Source organism: Sinocyclocheilus grahami, unplaced genomic scaffold (assembly GCF_001515645.1).
Source record: "Sinocyclocheilus grahami isolate Dianchi unplaced genomic scaffold, SAMN03320097.WGS_v1.1 scaffold1504.1, whole genome shotgun sequence".
In the NCBI taxonomy this organism is placed as follows: Eukaryota; Metazoa; Chordata; class Actinopteri; order Cypriniformes; family Cyprinidae; genus Sinocyclocheilus; species Sinocyclocheilus grahami.
In genome coordinates this window covers 109,289-125,243 of record NW_015506683.1, presented here as the reverse complement: position 1 = coordinate 125,243, position 15,955 = coordinate 109,289, and the positions used below count along the sequence as shown (strand labels likewise).

Below are 15,955 nucleotides of genomic sequence, written 5' to 3'. Positions count from 1 at the left end.
GATGTAGCTGCCCTTTGGCATCCATAAACGGGACACAGAGAGTTTCTGACGGGTGCTTCTTTCTTTATTGCGCTCGTGAAGAGCGCCATTAAACTCTACTTTGCGTTGCACCGTGAAACTACACAAAGAAACAACAAAACCAATAAATACAACTCATATACAGAAAAATACTACAAGTAAAGTTCACATTTACAGAGTAACAGATGAAAAAATAAACAAAGAAATGAATAAAGACAGTTTGAAACCACTAATTAACAAGCAGAGCTCACGATTAACGTATACATACAAACGAGCTCATATGACTTTTAAATTAACTACAAAATGTAACATACGTCATCTTTACATACCTCGCTCCGCTTTACCAAAGGGTACTAGGTTGAAATTGAGCAGAATCAAGGCACCGTTCACCGTAAAACTCAATTTTATCTTCATGCACTGTGGAGGAACATGAATCTTCGCTCTTCTCTCTGCTGATCTGACTATTTTACGTTAACCTTCCACTGCGTAAAGCACGTAACATGCTCAGAACAAATTTAAAGTGACACGACCATTTTGCGGTCATTTACACTCCCACCAATCATGGTATGATGAATCAACTGACAATGAATCAGAACATGATTTTGAACCTTAATATGACGCCTTTCAGTTTCATGAATGTAGGTAATGACTAGAAAGCATTTCAGAAATAATTACTTGGTCTGATATGAGGGTATCACCCAAGCCATTAACAGTCACTCTTCTTCAAGAAGCACCACCAATTTCTGGATGGGCCTTTCAATGATTGTGGGCTTGGAAGGTTGATCACGTTTGCTAGTGAGTTTTCGTTCTCCTACTTGTACCTTCACTCGCCTAACAAATCCATCACTCTCTTTGACAGTTTCAGCCACTCTGCCTAACAGCCACTGACTTCTTGAGAGCATATCCTCTTTGATGATTACGACATCATTTACTCTGAGGTTTCAGCGAGGAGTAGGCCCCTTTTGACGCGTTGAAATGTTAAGAAGATACTCCTTTTTCCAACGACTCCAAAACTGCTCAACCAAGTATTGTACCCTGTGCCATCGCTTCGTAGCGTATATGTCTTCTTTGACAAATTTTCCTGGAGGTGGAAGTGCAACATCAGATTTCATTAGTATTAAATGGTTTGGAGTTCGAGGTTCGAGTGAATTTGGATCATTAATGCCATCTACCGTTAGCGGACGACTATTAACTATAGCCATTGCTTCATAGAACAGCGTTCTAAGTGAAGCATCATGAAGCCTGCCTGGGCACTGAGCAAGTGTGGCATTGAGTACATTTCGAACAGTTCGTATTTGATGCTCCCAGATGCCTCCAGCGTGGCTTGCAGAAGGAGCATTAAAGACAAATTCACATTGTTTCTCAGAGAGAAAGACTTCCAGAGCTTTGTTGTCAACTTGTTTCAGTGATTCTTTGAATTCATTCCTGGCTCCCACAAAGTTGGTACCGTGGTCACACTGAAGTTTGCGAACTGCTCCTCTAAGACTGATAAAGCACCTCAAGGCATTAATGAAGGCATCTGTAGACAAATCTTCAATCATCTCAATATGAACTGCGTGAGATGATAGACAAGTGAATATTAGGCCGTATCTCTCGTACTCCTTGCAAGCTCTTTTTATGACAAATGTCCCAAAACAGTCCATGCCGCAGAATGTGAAGGGAGCGGATACTTCAACACGTTCTTTGGGAAGTTCTGCCATTCGTTGTTCTTCTGTCGGTCGTCTAAGTTTTCGACATTGCACACACTTGTGTATCAGCTTGGCGATTGACTTGTTGCCTCCAATGATCCAAAATCCATTCGTTCTAAGCTCCATTTGAGTTTGATTTCGACCCTGATGACAAACCTTGGTGTGATAATGTGACCGAACTAGCTTGGTGATGTAACTATCTTTTGGGAGAATCACAGGATGTTCTTGACTGAGTGATGACATTCTCAGTCTTCCACCTACATGAAGAAGACCTTTGTCCAAAATGGGATCTAGGTGGTACAATGCACTAGCACTTGGAAGAGTCTTCCCCTTCTCGAGCATTCTTATTTCTTTGGAGAATGCTTCCTGCTGGACAAGTTTGTTTTTAATTATCCAAAACCTTAGATAATTGCGTTCGTCTGAAGGGACGAGGAACTGGTGAAACATCTTTTCTATGTCACAGGTGACTGCGACTAGTTCCTTTCTGAAGTGGCAGAGTACTCCCACTAATGAGTTAATTAGGTCAGCCCCGGATCAGAAGAGTGTCATTTAGAGATATACCGCAAAACTTAGCTGAACAATCAAACACAACCCTCAGCTTATCTGGTTTCTGAGGGTGGTACACCCCTTGGTGTGGAATATACCATACAGTCTCTCCTTCGGGTATCACTGGGGCTGGTTCAGCACCACCTTTGTAAATGATCTCCTCCACGAAGGCCTTGTAGTGATCACAATATTGCTGGTTAGACTTGAGCCTTTTCTTCAAATGCTGTAAGCGGGTAGCTGCTAGCCTTTTGTTATTTGGCAGTGAGGGTTGGCCGATACAATTGGAAGGGAGAGGAAGTTCATAATGTCCATTATCTTTCTGTTTGATATTGGCACTGAGATGCTGTATGAAACGAATATCCTCTTGAGACACACTTTTATCCTCATAACCTTTCTCGTTGAAATCTGACTCTAGAATTCTCAAGACATCGTTGGATGATGGGACAGGTATTTCTTTAACTGCAACTCTATGGATGAAGTTCTGATTTCCCTGTCTGTCTAGGTGTGGATTGGAGAGGCCTATAATACTCCAGCCAAGCTCAGTTCTTTGTGCAAATGGTTCATTTTCACCACCTATTATGACTTCGAGGGGAGCTAGAGCTGATGGGCAGTCATATCCGATTAACAATCCGACTTCACAGTTCTGAAGTGGTGGCAATTAATTGGCCAAATGTTTGAGGTGAGGCCACTGCAGTGCTGTCCTCTTGGTTGGAATATAGGACTTGTCAACAGGAATGAAGTCTCTAGTATATGCTTGCTGTAGATGAATAGAGTTTGCTGCTTGAAGTCCTCGAACTTGCAGACCACAAACCCCTTTACTTGCAATGATGGTGTCAACAGCTGTCATGGTGCTGAGTCTAAGCTGCACTGGTTGAGTGATTGCATTTAAGTCATCAAGAAGATCTTCCAAAATGAACGTTGAGTCGCTCTGCGTGTCCAGTAGAGCATAAGTGAGTACTTCTCTTTGTGGCTCTTCTTCTGTAGAAATGAGGACTGGCACGATACTGGAAGTAGTAGAAGAACTTTGTGTGAGTGCATGGGCCATGACTTTGTGAACTTCCTGACTTGCTTGAACTTCTATGGAAGTTTTCTTAATGCTTTCGTAGGCACTTTATCTCTTTCTTCATGCAAGCAGGTAGGGTGATTGCGGCCACATGTTCCACATTTATACCGTCTTTTGCAATCTTTAACGATATGCCCTTTCCTGAGACACCCAAAGCAGAGGTGATTTTCTTGAATGAAGGTCTTCTTGTCTTCAGTGGTTCTTTCAGCAAATGTAGACATTGGGCAATGCTGTGTTTTTCATCTTTACAGGCGAAGCATGATACTTTTGACTTAGAGCTGGATGTTTCGAGCCTTTTAGAGCTGAAATCCATCATGTCAGCCTTTGTACTAAGAGCCTTAGCTCGCTTGGGAAACCTATCATCTGAATTTTTCAGATTCATGAAGAGTGGAGAAGTGATGGGGTTACATGCTATTCTGGTTTCCTTTTGCATGAACTCTGTAAAGCGCTTGAAACTTGGATAGTCCCCTGATGCGTCTAGGTCTTCCACCACAATTCGATTCCGCTTGCGCACAATCCATTCAGGAAGTTTCTTTAGTAGCTTCACAGTCATTTAGAATAGCTAGTCTTTAAACATGAGGAATCGCCTCTGCACATCCTTGCAGTCTCGTAGGGCGAGAGTGTCATTTACCCCAATTTTGGGCCATCTCATCAGCTTGTCTCGAAAAGCCTTTTGCAGTATGAATGAATTCCCATACCTATCTTGCAAGACTTTCCAGGCACCTTGGTATGCGTCCTCTGAATTTCTCTATAGAAATATCCCTCCACCGCTTTGCGAGCTTCTCCAACGAGGTAATTCTTAAGATAGAACATCTTCTCACCAGGTGGAAGGGGCTTTCGATTAATAAGGGCCATGAAGGACATCTTCCAGTCAATGAATTTCAAAGGATCGCCAGCAAAGCTTGTGGGTTCAGGAACAGGCAGTCGATGTGTGCTTAGCGAGTCTGCTATTGCTTGAGCTAGAGCAACATTATCCTGAGATGGCTGGGCTTCATGCTTATCACAGAATGCTTGCTGAGGCAAGAACAATTCAGCTTCTGGGTTTAGTCGAAATGTGGGCTCTGTCCTTTGACAGCCAATGTGAGTGCTAGAGTCTATTTCTTCATCACCGCATTGAATGATGCCTTCAAGATCGTTATACACTTTGACACGAGCTGCTGCTACTTTTACTTCTTTGTCTACTTGCAACTGATGTAACCGTTTTCTTTCCTCTTCTAGCCTTAACTGCATTTTGCTCTCCCTTTGCTTTATTTCTGCAAGCATTTTAGCTTCACAAAGCTTCCAATCACTCTCCATTTTATTAAGCTTCGTTTGTTGATCATGGATTTCTTGCATTGCTTTAGCTTGCTCTTGTTTGGCTGCAAGTTCTGCCTCTGCATCAGCTCGTTTACTTGAGACCTTGGAAGAGATCTTTGATTGATTACCTGATCCCTGCGATGACTCTGAAATGACTGTGTTTGTTATTGTGCATTCGAAGATGGATCCATAATCATCTTTATTTAGCGCTTGTCTCACTCTTTCCTTCACAAGCTATTCATTGTAATCTTCATCTATTGTTTCCAGCCGTTTACTCACAAGATCACATATCTCAGCAGTCAGTGCAGCACAAGCATCCATACGATTGACAATGTCCGGAGAAGTAGCATGGTTACGTAGTATTGGTTCATAGTGCTGATAAACTGAATTATGTCGGCTTTGAATGTCTTGCTGTATTTTTTCAAGATTATCAAGTGAACAGAACATTTTCAGTCTTGATCTAGTCTCTTTTGCGGTCTCCTTCCAGCTTTTATATGATTTCTAGAAAGCTTTCTCTTGTTTCTTGGCTTCCTGTTCACGCATCTCTAGATCATTTTCTGTAAAAGCTTCTTTCACGTGAGCTTGATCTGATCTGCTTCACAGGTGGGTTGCTTTTTTCTACTGCTGGGAGTGACATCTCAATTACTTGTTCAACTATGTGCAAAACAGTATCTTCCATAGCCTCCTCTGCATTCACAACTTCCATAATCAGGGAGGAACTTCAGCAGTAAGTGATACCACTCTCACCAGACCTCTAGTATGTAAGCACCCAAAAGATATTAGCAAGCAGGATCAATGCAAATACAAACAGCAGTATATAACATTCAAAGATTAGCTTGTAATAGAAAACACCAGAAAATTTCAGTTTTCACAAAAGTATTGTTAACATTAACATTGTAACTCCTTGAATGCTCAAGAGATTCAAGTTTCTTCAAGCAATGCTAAAATTTCACTCAAAATAATGTATTTCAGTTTTTAAATTATGAAATAGATGTGATACATTATTTCCTTCAACTTAAAGTCTTTTATAATTTTAACTTTTCAATTCAAATTAAACATTAAATATTCTCTTTTCCTTTTGAGCATTTCAACTTACAAAGTTCAGGGTGACTGGATGCAGCTTACTTAGGAATATGATCTTCTTAAACTCTCTTGTCACTCAAAGTCTCACTCTGCATCTGTAACGTAGAACAACTTTACACCGCCACCTTCCGACCTTGCTCTTTAAGCCTCTACGATGACATCACGACCCCCTGCTGCTTGCCTGCGAAGAAATAGCCTTGCTGTAAATTTGCGTTCCCGCGAAGAAGACGACGGCGATGTAATAGATGCATGGTTCCTTTAAGCGATGAGTTTCACTGTAGCTGCCCTTTGGCATCCATAAACGGGACACAGAGAGTTTCTGACATGTGCTTCTTTCTTTATTTCACTCGTGAAGAGCGCCATTAAACTCTAGTTTGCGTAGCACCGTGAAATGACACAAAGAAACAACAAAACCAATAAATACAACTCCTATACAGAAAAATACGATAAATAAAGTTCACATTTACAGAGAAACAGATGAAAAATAAACGAAGAAATGAATAAAGACAGTTTGAAACAACTAATTAACAAGCAGAGCTCACGATTAACGTATACATACAAACGAGCTCATATGACTTTTAAATTAACTACAAAATGTAACATACGTCATCTTTACATACCTCGCTCCGCTTTACCAAAGGGTACTAGGTTGAAATTGAGCAGAATCAAGGCACCGTTCACCGTAAAACTAAATTTTATCTTCGTACACTGTGGATGATACCCCCCCCCACACACACACACACACACACACACACACACTATATAAAGCACATAACATGCTCAGAACAAATTTAAAGTGACACGACCATTTTGCGGTTATTTTCAAGGCGAATTGTTAATTTTGTTGTGATAGTATGTCCTTTTAGTAGTGGAGACATTAGCAGAGAATGAAGAGAGGAGTGATCGATATACATTAAGGTCAGTAGGATTTAGTGATTTGCGCCATACTCTTTCTGCAGCTCTGAGCTTAGAACGATACTCACGGAGTACATCAGACAGCCAGGGGGCAGCAGGGGTGATACGGAAGACAAAGGGCAGACGGTGTCTAAACAAGATGTAAGAGTGGAGCAGAAAATATCAGTAGCACTGTTAGCATCAAGAGATGATAACTGTTCAGGGGGAAGAAGCGAAGATGAAACCATAGCAGATAGCTGGGAGGGTGAGAGAGAGCATACAGAGGCGGACAGTAGTGAAGTATTTTTACTTTACTCAAGTAAATTTAAAAAGTGTCTGTAGTTTATCAAAGTGTTTTTTTTTGGGAAAACTTTACTTCACTACATTCCAAAGCATAATGTCATACTTTTTACTGCATTTCATAAATAAAAGTTGTTGTTTATTTTTTAATACTTAAGAACATTAAAAATGTAGTACTTTCTTATACTCAAGTAAATCTTTGAATTACTTTTATTTGAGTAAAAGTAAGAAAGAAATAGATTTCTAATGTAATTAAGTATTAAATTATATTTAATATGAAACGTAGTGCAGTAAAAAGTACAATATTATGCTTTGGAATGTTGCGAAGTAAAGTTTTCTAAAGAAAAACACTCTGATAAAGTACAGACACCTGAGAAGTACTTTTACAGCAGAGTAAAAATACTTCACTACTGTCTGCCTCTGGTTACGTCGAAAAGTGACATGTGGAGGGATATTTGTTGTGTCAGGAACCATGTTGAGGTTAAGAGTGAGGAGGAAGTGATCCGATATTAAATAAGAACTTTTTAATTTTCATAATTTACAATGTAGGCTATGTGTAGTGCCACAATCAATCAATAATTAAATAAACTTTTTCCAAATAAGCACAAGTCAATCTGCGATACCAAACAGGACCACAGGGATACACCAAAGACCACTAAACCTCCACTGGATACATTCAGAATCGCTAAACTTCTTACCACCGCATAACACCTCAGCCAGCCAGCGTCCATTGTAAAACATTCTTGTTTTTAATCCAAATACACAATAAAAAGAATAATTTACTGACATCTGGACGTGAGTCACTATTCTCTCCACAATGAAATCGGCTGTGTTTTCTCTGCATTAGTGCTGTTTTGTACAACTGTTTAAATTTGCTTATGGGTCCTCCTTGGAGTTTATCGGTTTACATTAATGATCACAAAAACCTGCTTCTTTTCATTTTTAAGGTATTGTTTTCATTATAATGTACTGATTCAAATGAGTAATTCATTATTTTTTCTACTTCTCCTGACATGCTCACACAATTCGGCTGAAAACAGTAGCCTATAGTGAAACAGGACAGCGCCCAAACATCCTCACATTATATTATTTCGTGGACAATTCATATAAATTCTCCATCTTTCTAAAGAAGTTGACGCAAACATATGGGTTTATCAATGTTTTTTCTATTGTGTTATACGTGTATGCCTTTGGACTTAAATGGACTGAGTTGTTTTATGCATTTTTGTGATTACAAATAAATGAAGCAGCCACGACTGAGTATGTGTTTTCTCATTTTACATGAAATAATGAAACAAATTAGTTGGATTTAGCATCAATGATGCACACTTTTGACAAAAAGTAATAAACTACTGTCACTGTAACTTTTTTAATCGTAAATCATTGGTAAAATATCGATGTTGGAGACTTTTTAAAACTTTATAAGTACGAAACTTCTATCAAGTTCGTTTTGCGATAGTTTTCATTAATTTCCCTCCTCGCTGGTGAAATTATGCTGTGTGCCGTTTGCTTCAGAAAGGCGTGTTCAGGCTGGTTCCCTCTCGAGCTTTCACGAGACATCCCGGAGTCGGCCAACTTTCGGCAATCTGACCAGCTTTTCGTGTGCTACGGTGGTTGTGCGAAGGGCCGGGCCGTGTCAAAACAGAGACTTTCCCACTGGATTGTGGACGCTATCACGGCTGCTTATACGAGCCAAGGTTTGGAATGCCCCTTTCACATTAGGGCCCACTCAACAAGAGCTATCGCCTCCTCCTGGGCGTGGTCGAGAGGTATGTCTATTCAAGATATATGCTTTGCAGCCGGCTGGTCTTCTCAGAATACCTTCGCCAGGTTTTACAAGCTGGACGTTCAGTCCTTAGCCTCCCGAGTGCTGTCGGTGAGTGACTGATTCACGTTTATGCTACCTCTATTCGTGTGTTGCTGCCTCGATTATCATGTTATGTGTTATGCTGTTTAACACCGCTATCTCTGTGCAGCCCCTGACAGTAATGTTGTTGCTTCTGCCCTGTTCTCAGCGCAGTCTACGTTATTAATGACCAGATATGCAAATTTCGTATGCCTGGGCATCATTGGCTTATCTCCACCTATCAGCTGCGAGCCCGCCTAACAAGCGTCGCTATTGGTTGGGAATTGTGTGTGTTCTATCTTCGCTGAGTGTGTAACTTGTACAGGCTGCTCGTAGCCTCTCTCATGGCGGGATTGAATATCGTTCCCATAACGAAGAAATATCTCCGTGATGTCTTGTGAAAGCTCGAGAGGGAACACTCCGGTTACTATCGTAACCTCGGTTCCCTGAGAGCGGGAACGAGACATCACGGTGGTCGCCGTGTTCGCTACTCGATCAGCTAAAGCTGCGTTCAGAATCAGATTCTGACGTAATTGTCGCGTGCACCGCATTTTATACTGCCGCTCGAGCTCGTCAGTATTTGCATGCGATTTGCATACTTCGCGTCAATTGGCCAGTCATTTGGACTGGCGGGAGCCAATAGGACTTCAGGAAAGGTTGGAAGGGAAGGAGTTCCCATAACGGAGAAATATCTCCGGGATGTCTCGTTCCCGCTCTCAGGGAACCGAGGTTACGATAGTAACCGGAGCGTTTTCTCCAAGTAGATATAACTGCAGACCGGAGATCACCAAAATGGGGCGTGAACTCCAAAAGTGGGCAGAACCTCCAAAATGGGGCGGGGTCTCCTCGCGCAAAGACTTTCACTATTGGCACTGGCTCCAGCCAATTGTTATTGACTTACATTTCAAAATAAAACTTTATAAATGTAAGATTGGCTTCTAGTTCATCTAAAATAAAATATGCTATATAAGTAAATATTCTCAGTGAGAGCAGAGCCCAAAGCTTGTGACCAGTGGTGTTTGGATTGGAGTTTGAACATCTGCTTCATGATGTAAACGGGAATCACCCACGAATTCCCCCGCGAGCCGTCCCAGCGCAGCGCAGGGGAAAGTTTTTACTCTATCGCTTTGGTCTAAGCAACGGGGGCGTCCTGGGGCTCGAAATTCGCAGGGTAGGAGGGGGTAGTGATGCTGGGTGTAACTAAAAAGGTGCCATTGTCCAGTGAGGTCCGGTTGGAGAGTTACGGAACGATCTCATATCGCATAATTTTATTAACTGTTTATCTCCTGAACGGCATCTTTCTTTACCACGCTATTCAGCGCCAATCCCGCCGTGCAGTCAATTTCACTGGTTAAGGTTAGGGTCAGGTGTGGGGTAGATTTAGGGGTTAGCATTTTTTGTAGCATAGTGTAGGAAATCAACTCTTTAATTGACACAACCAATAAAATCTTTAGAATCAGCTGTGGGGCGGAGTTTGCACTGAAGTGGATTGGGTGGAAAAGTGCGCATGCGTGTCTGTCAATGAGAGGAAGCCATGCCCTATTTTGGAGCTCCCACCCCGTTTTGGAGTTCCCGCCCGCATTTGGAGATCTCCAGGCTGCAGTTATACCCTTCTCGTTTTTTAGAGTAGCGCTGGTCCAACAGTGGAAGCGCACATTGGCCCCGCCCGGCTCGTTAGCCCTGGCTCGAACTGACCAGACAGTGGAAAAGCGACAACCCCTGTGGTAGACCGACTCCACTTGCATTCATTCACGCGATTTGTCGAGATGAGAGGTGACCCTTCCTGGTACTGTGATTTATATACTTTTATTTCACCAGACACTGACGCTTTGACTCTGAGTACTGGCAACATATCAGAAGTGCCGGTACGCACAAAAAAGTGCCGGTACGCTAAAGACCAGAAGTGTCGGTACTGCGTACTGGTGCGTTCTGGTGCGTACACTTCAAGCACTGGTCCTGGGGGTCGACAAACAACTACAAAATAGATTTTAAGAGGGTGGGTACTGAATGTGATTCAAAGGAGCTGTTGATACTCATGAGTTGGTAAAGCATTACATTTCCAATCATTAGAGATAAGCAGACCAGTACCTTCACCTCTTCCAGTCAAACAGGGGGAGTGGGAAAATTAAAAATTATTGGAGAGTGCTGCAGGCGTACCATTGTACTCTGGTTTGATCCACGTCTCTGTCAGGGCCATGAGGTTTAGTCTTGAATGACTAGTAATAGAAGTAATAAAATCTGCTTTGTTTACAGCAGCAATTCAAAAGACCAATAGAAAATGAAAGTAGTCTATTAGTAGACATAGGCAAAGTGCGCAGGTTGTTAGGATTGTGCTGCCTACAGTGAGTGATGTGTGGTTTGCGAGTGGTAGTGATAGTAGGGATCTGGAAACATATAGTAAGAATTGGTTAAAACAGAAGTGAAACAAGTAGTAGAAAAGAGGAGAAATAAAAAGCGATACTTATGTCCCTTGCCGGTGTCCCTGCCCGGTGGAGTCGCACGGTAGAGTCGATGGTCTTTACACTCTTCGGTCTTCACACGAGTAGGGCTTCACGCGAGGGTTGCCACAACCGCTGCCACGGTATACTAAGCTTTTTTTATATCTGTCTAGCAAATTGAATTCTCTAATTGAATTCAGCATCTCTACTTGAATTCAGCTGGACACACCTGTTTATCACAACAAATGGCCAAGTAAGCGCACGATTGCCTACCCGATATTTTATTTTCAACATTTTGATTATTTCCTTCATTTTTATTGAAAATAAATGCCTTTGCGATGCGATATGAGAACGGGTCGATCGGGTCAAAAAGCACGCCCCTTACCATCTACAGCTACACCACTGAAATTGATGTTTAACGAGGGTCCTTTTTCAGTGTTGACTATCCCAATCATACAATAGGTGGGCGGAGTTAGTGTAAATAGCCTCTGCCAACACGTTGGGCTATTTGCTATCAAACTTTGTATAAAGATTATTCTCAACTATGTTATGAAAGATATTACAGAATGATTTGACATACCATTTTGCTTTATGCAGTATGTGTGTAAAAAGGCCATGAGAGGCCATTAAAGTTAATTAAAACAGTTAAGAATAAAAGATGATGATACATAAAATAGAGGGAATATTATTTAAAATATTTATTTTACTGTATGCTCATTATGTTCAATTGCCAAGAAAGGAAAGTACACAAAATCTTTATGTGCTATCCCAAACTAAATTTTGATTACAATATGTAACATGCAGAGAGACCAGGCAAAGGCAAGGATCTAAGTGCAAAGAGTCATTAAAAAGAGACAGAAAAACATCCATCAGAACACAGGTAAGAAGGAATTCCCAACAGAAGCACAAACATCGACTGACAGCGCGCAAGAAACACTAGGGCTGCGTTTACACTTGGCATTAACATGCGACGTGTATCCGGATGTTGTCCACACATTGAAAAGACAAGTGTTAACGCGCTTCTGATTAGAATGTTATCCGAGCCGCGTGTCCTGCTCCAGAGGTAGTCGAGGATGCATTATGATCGGATCTCAATGTAATGTAGACGCTCTCTATTAAGCGGGAGGAGCGCTGACAGTCAATGTCCATTTATGGTTTTATGGTTGTTGGTATTGTCTTGTTGCAGTATTTTACTTGCTTGTTTTTTTTTTATATTTTTATTTTTGGTATTCTTTATTCTTTATTGGTGGTTGGTGGAGTAGCATCACCCAGAGCGATATATATTTTTTATCCGCACCAGGGATAAATATAATTCAGCAGAGACAGGGATACATTGACCAGAAGGGGGAAATCCCCCCCATCCCCCCCTACAAATTGCACCCTGATGGTAACCATGGAAACTAACAAAGGAGCTACAAGAGTGAAGCTAACAGAGGGGAACTAACGGACACAATAGGAACAGGGAAAACGCTACAAAAAGATCCAGACATAAACACAGGGAATATATAACACAATACAGATAATGATAAATTATATACGGGGACAGGACAAACAAACCTGTATTTGGGACTCACCATAGACCGTAACATTGAATCTGTATGTGGTCTCTGTCTTGCCGCTGATGGCTAGTGTATATTCTCCAGAGTGTGTGGTTCTGGTGTTTGTGATGGTCAGAGATCCAGTCTGCTGATCCAGCTGCAGTCTGTCTCTGAATCTCCCATCAGGAACATCAGATGTGTTGTAGATATTAGCTCGTTTATTGATTTCAGCTATAAGAGTCTCTGAACATCCAAATGTCCATATCACCAGATCATCTGTCTGTAGTTCAGTAACATTTGTGTTTAGAGTGACTGAATGTCCCTCCTTCACTGTCTTCACTGCATCTGTATCAACAAACACTGGAGAACAGAGTTTCTCAGTCACTCAATAAATCTCATTCATCTTACTGAAGGAAAAATTCATTTCTTAAAGCTGCTTTAATTCGTTTATTTAATTTAAGTTGAAATTATCTCAAACTTTGTAAATGCTCTTTTTGGCTTTGAAATTAAGTAAGACTTTAAACATTTAAATCATTATATAGAGAAAGGTGAGTATTTGAGCTGTATTAGTTTAGTTTAAACTCAGGCAGACTAAATGGTCGAAGGTCCTTGAATAAGTCCTCTGTGCAATCTGACTTTGTTGCAGTTTAGAAACTGCTGGTTTCGTCTGGCCATAGGAGAAGGACACACTATTTCCCAGTTTAATCATGTAAAGCTGCTTTGACACAATTTGCATTGTAAAAAGCACTATATAAATAACGGTGACTTGACTTGACTAGACTTTAGATAACAACAGTCTTTACAGAGCCACGTCACCAGCAGATCGGTTTCAGGAGAATTTAACTGGACATCAGCATCTCTGGTGATGATTTTTGGCCTCAAAAAGAATTACTGACAAAAAAAATGTTTAACTTTTCAGGGCATCATGATACAATAACACGTATGTGAAGCTTTGCAAAGATATATGTTGATGATCATATTCTCTTAATCTGTGAGAATGCCTTCTATGTAATGAAGCAAAACACACACATCGCTGAATTTCACCTTATTGAAACCAAAAATATTTTTTAAACTTACCAGCCAGGTATGAACAGCACAAACAGCAAATAAAACAAAATGAGTGAAACATTTTCTTCAACAGTTCAGTAGAAAGTAGAAATGTCCTGTAGAGACTGTCAGTAATCACTAAGCTGAAAACTACTCTGCAGTGTGACCCAACACAGCAAGTGTGAGTAAGGGTGTGTGTTTGTGTGTTTCACAGCTGTGCGGTTTTTTTGTGTGTGTGTGTGTGTGTATTATTCACACTCTGTGTTTCCTATACATTTTTAGACAGTGGGTGCTGTTAATGATACTGCACTGCATTTTAGAAATAATCTCTATTAACTGGACTTTGTATTACCTAGACCAGCAACACACGCTCACATGTTGCTGCTTAGTGTGTCTCCAAACTCTAAACCATTGCCCTTGTAATATCTAAAGATGTCGATTTAAGTATTTTACATGTATTTAACAGTAACTCTGGGACATATCGGAGTCATGTGACTTGCAGTCAAATCTCTCTAATGCTTCTTCTTAAAGAGATAGTTAACCCAAAAATGAAAATTACCCCATCCTAGGTGTCTGACTTTTTTCTTTTAGATGAATACGATCATCTAAAAGTTATATTAAAAGATTATGTACATGTTATAAAAATAAATCCTGTGCAACTGAAACGTTGCATCCCAGGTCATTTAAGGTTAAGGTGTAGGTCAGGGGTTTTCAAGGTCAAAGACAGTTGGCCTCCCTTTTGACACAACGTACACAATAGCCTCACCCCTCCACCCTCTTAATTTTTTACCAATATTCAATAGTAAAAAAAATTAAATACTTTTTAATTTTCAGAATTCACAATGTATGTAGTAAACACAGGTTTATTTGCACATCAATAATACTACTAAGAAGAGCATCAATAATAAGACTTATCTAGACCTAATGTGTGTAATGTTGTTTTTACCTTTATTACAGTTGTGATCCATCCAAACTTTTCTAGCAAGTCACTGGTTTGCTTCCAGCTCAGACGTGTAGTTTGCGATGCAATGTACTGCAATGCAGTCAGATATATCTGTTGATTTCTTAAAGGTGTCATATGACGTTGCTAAAAAGAACATTATTTTGTGTATTTGTTGTAATGCAATGTGTGTATGCGGTTTAAGGTAAAAAAAAACATTATTTTCCACATAATGTACATTATTGTTGTTCCTCTATGCCCCGCCTTTCTGTCGATTTTTAAAAAGCTCATCATTCTGATGAGTGCAATGAGCCCCAGAGGCTTATGGCTCGTTTCCACTGAGCGGTATGGTACGGTTCGGTACAGTACAGTATGGTATGCAATTATTTCCGTTTCCACTGTCAGAAGTTGTGAATGGTACCAAAATAGTGAACTGTACCTTACCACTTCTTTGGTACCCTTCTGTTGGGGTACCTAGCACAGCAAAGGGTACCAAAAGGGTGGCGCTAAACTCGCCGCAGAACGTTGATTGGTTGACTAGAATCGTCACTTTTGCGTAATACAAGAGGATAAAGCTTCTCCTTCACTCGTTCTGCTCTGCTATCCATGAGTGTTGGGCTTATATCAGAGTGCGCAAACACAAAAAAATATAACCGTGTATTTTATCATTTTATATTTTCACACAGACAATAGCCGTTTCTCAATATGCGTTCTTGTCTGTTCTTGTGGACTTGTGAAACATCATTGCCCAAAAACCCGTGTCATTTTCTTAATATTACAGTTATTGTGTCATGAAGTTTAAGAGTTTTTCAGGCGAGAATGTAATTGTTTAACCACTTAAGCTCTGGGCGGTTTTTGGTCTCTTGTTTCTCATTTTCCTCTTGACAATACCCCATAGATTCTCTATGGGGTTCAGGTCTGGTGAGTTTGCTGGCCAGTCAAGCACACCAACACCATGGTCATTTAACCAACTTTTGGTGCTTTTGGCAGTGTGTGGGCAGGTGCCAAATCCTGCTGGAAAATGAAATCAGCATATTCAAAAAGCTGGTCAGCAGAAGGAAGCATGAAGTGCTCCAAAATGTCTTGGTAAACGGGTGCAGTGACGTTGGTTTTAAAAAAACACAATGGACCAACACCAGCAGATGACATTGCACCCCAAATCATCACAGACTGTGGAAACGTAACACTGGACTTCAAGCAACTTGGACTATGAGCTTCTCCACCCTTCCTCCAGACTCTAGGACCTTGGATTCCAAAT

At 40.8% G+C, this 15,955-nt stretch overlaps 1 protein-coding gene across 1 annotated transcript in view; it reads right to left on the bottom strand.

Annotated features, from left to right (window-relative positions):
• LOC107570777 (uncharacterized) overlaps nucleotides 1-15,955 on the bottom strand; it is a 26,475-nt gene that overhangs the window by 8,329 nt on the left and 2,191 nt on the right. The window contains exon 2 of the mRNA XM_016257038.1: nucleotides 12,747-13,070. Within this exon, the coding sequence (XP_016112524.1) occupies nucleotides 12,747-13,070 (324 nt within the window). The remainder of the gene's footprint in view (nucleotides 1-12,746; nucleotides 13,071-15,955) is intronic.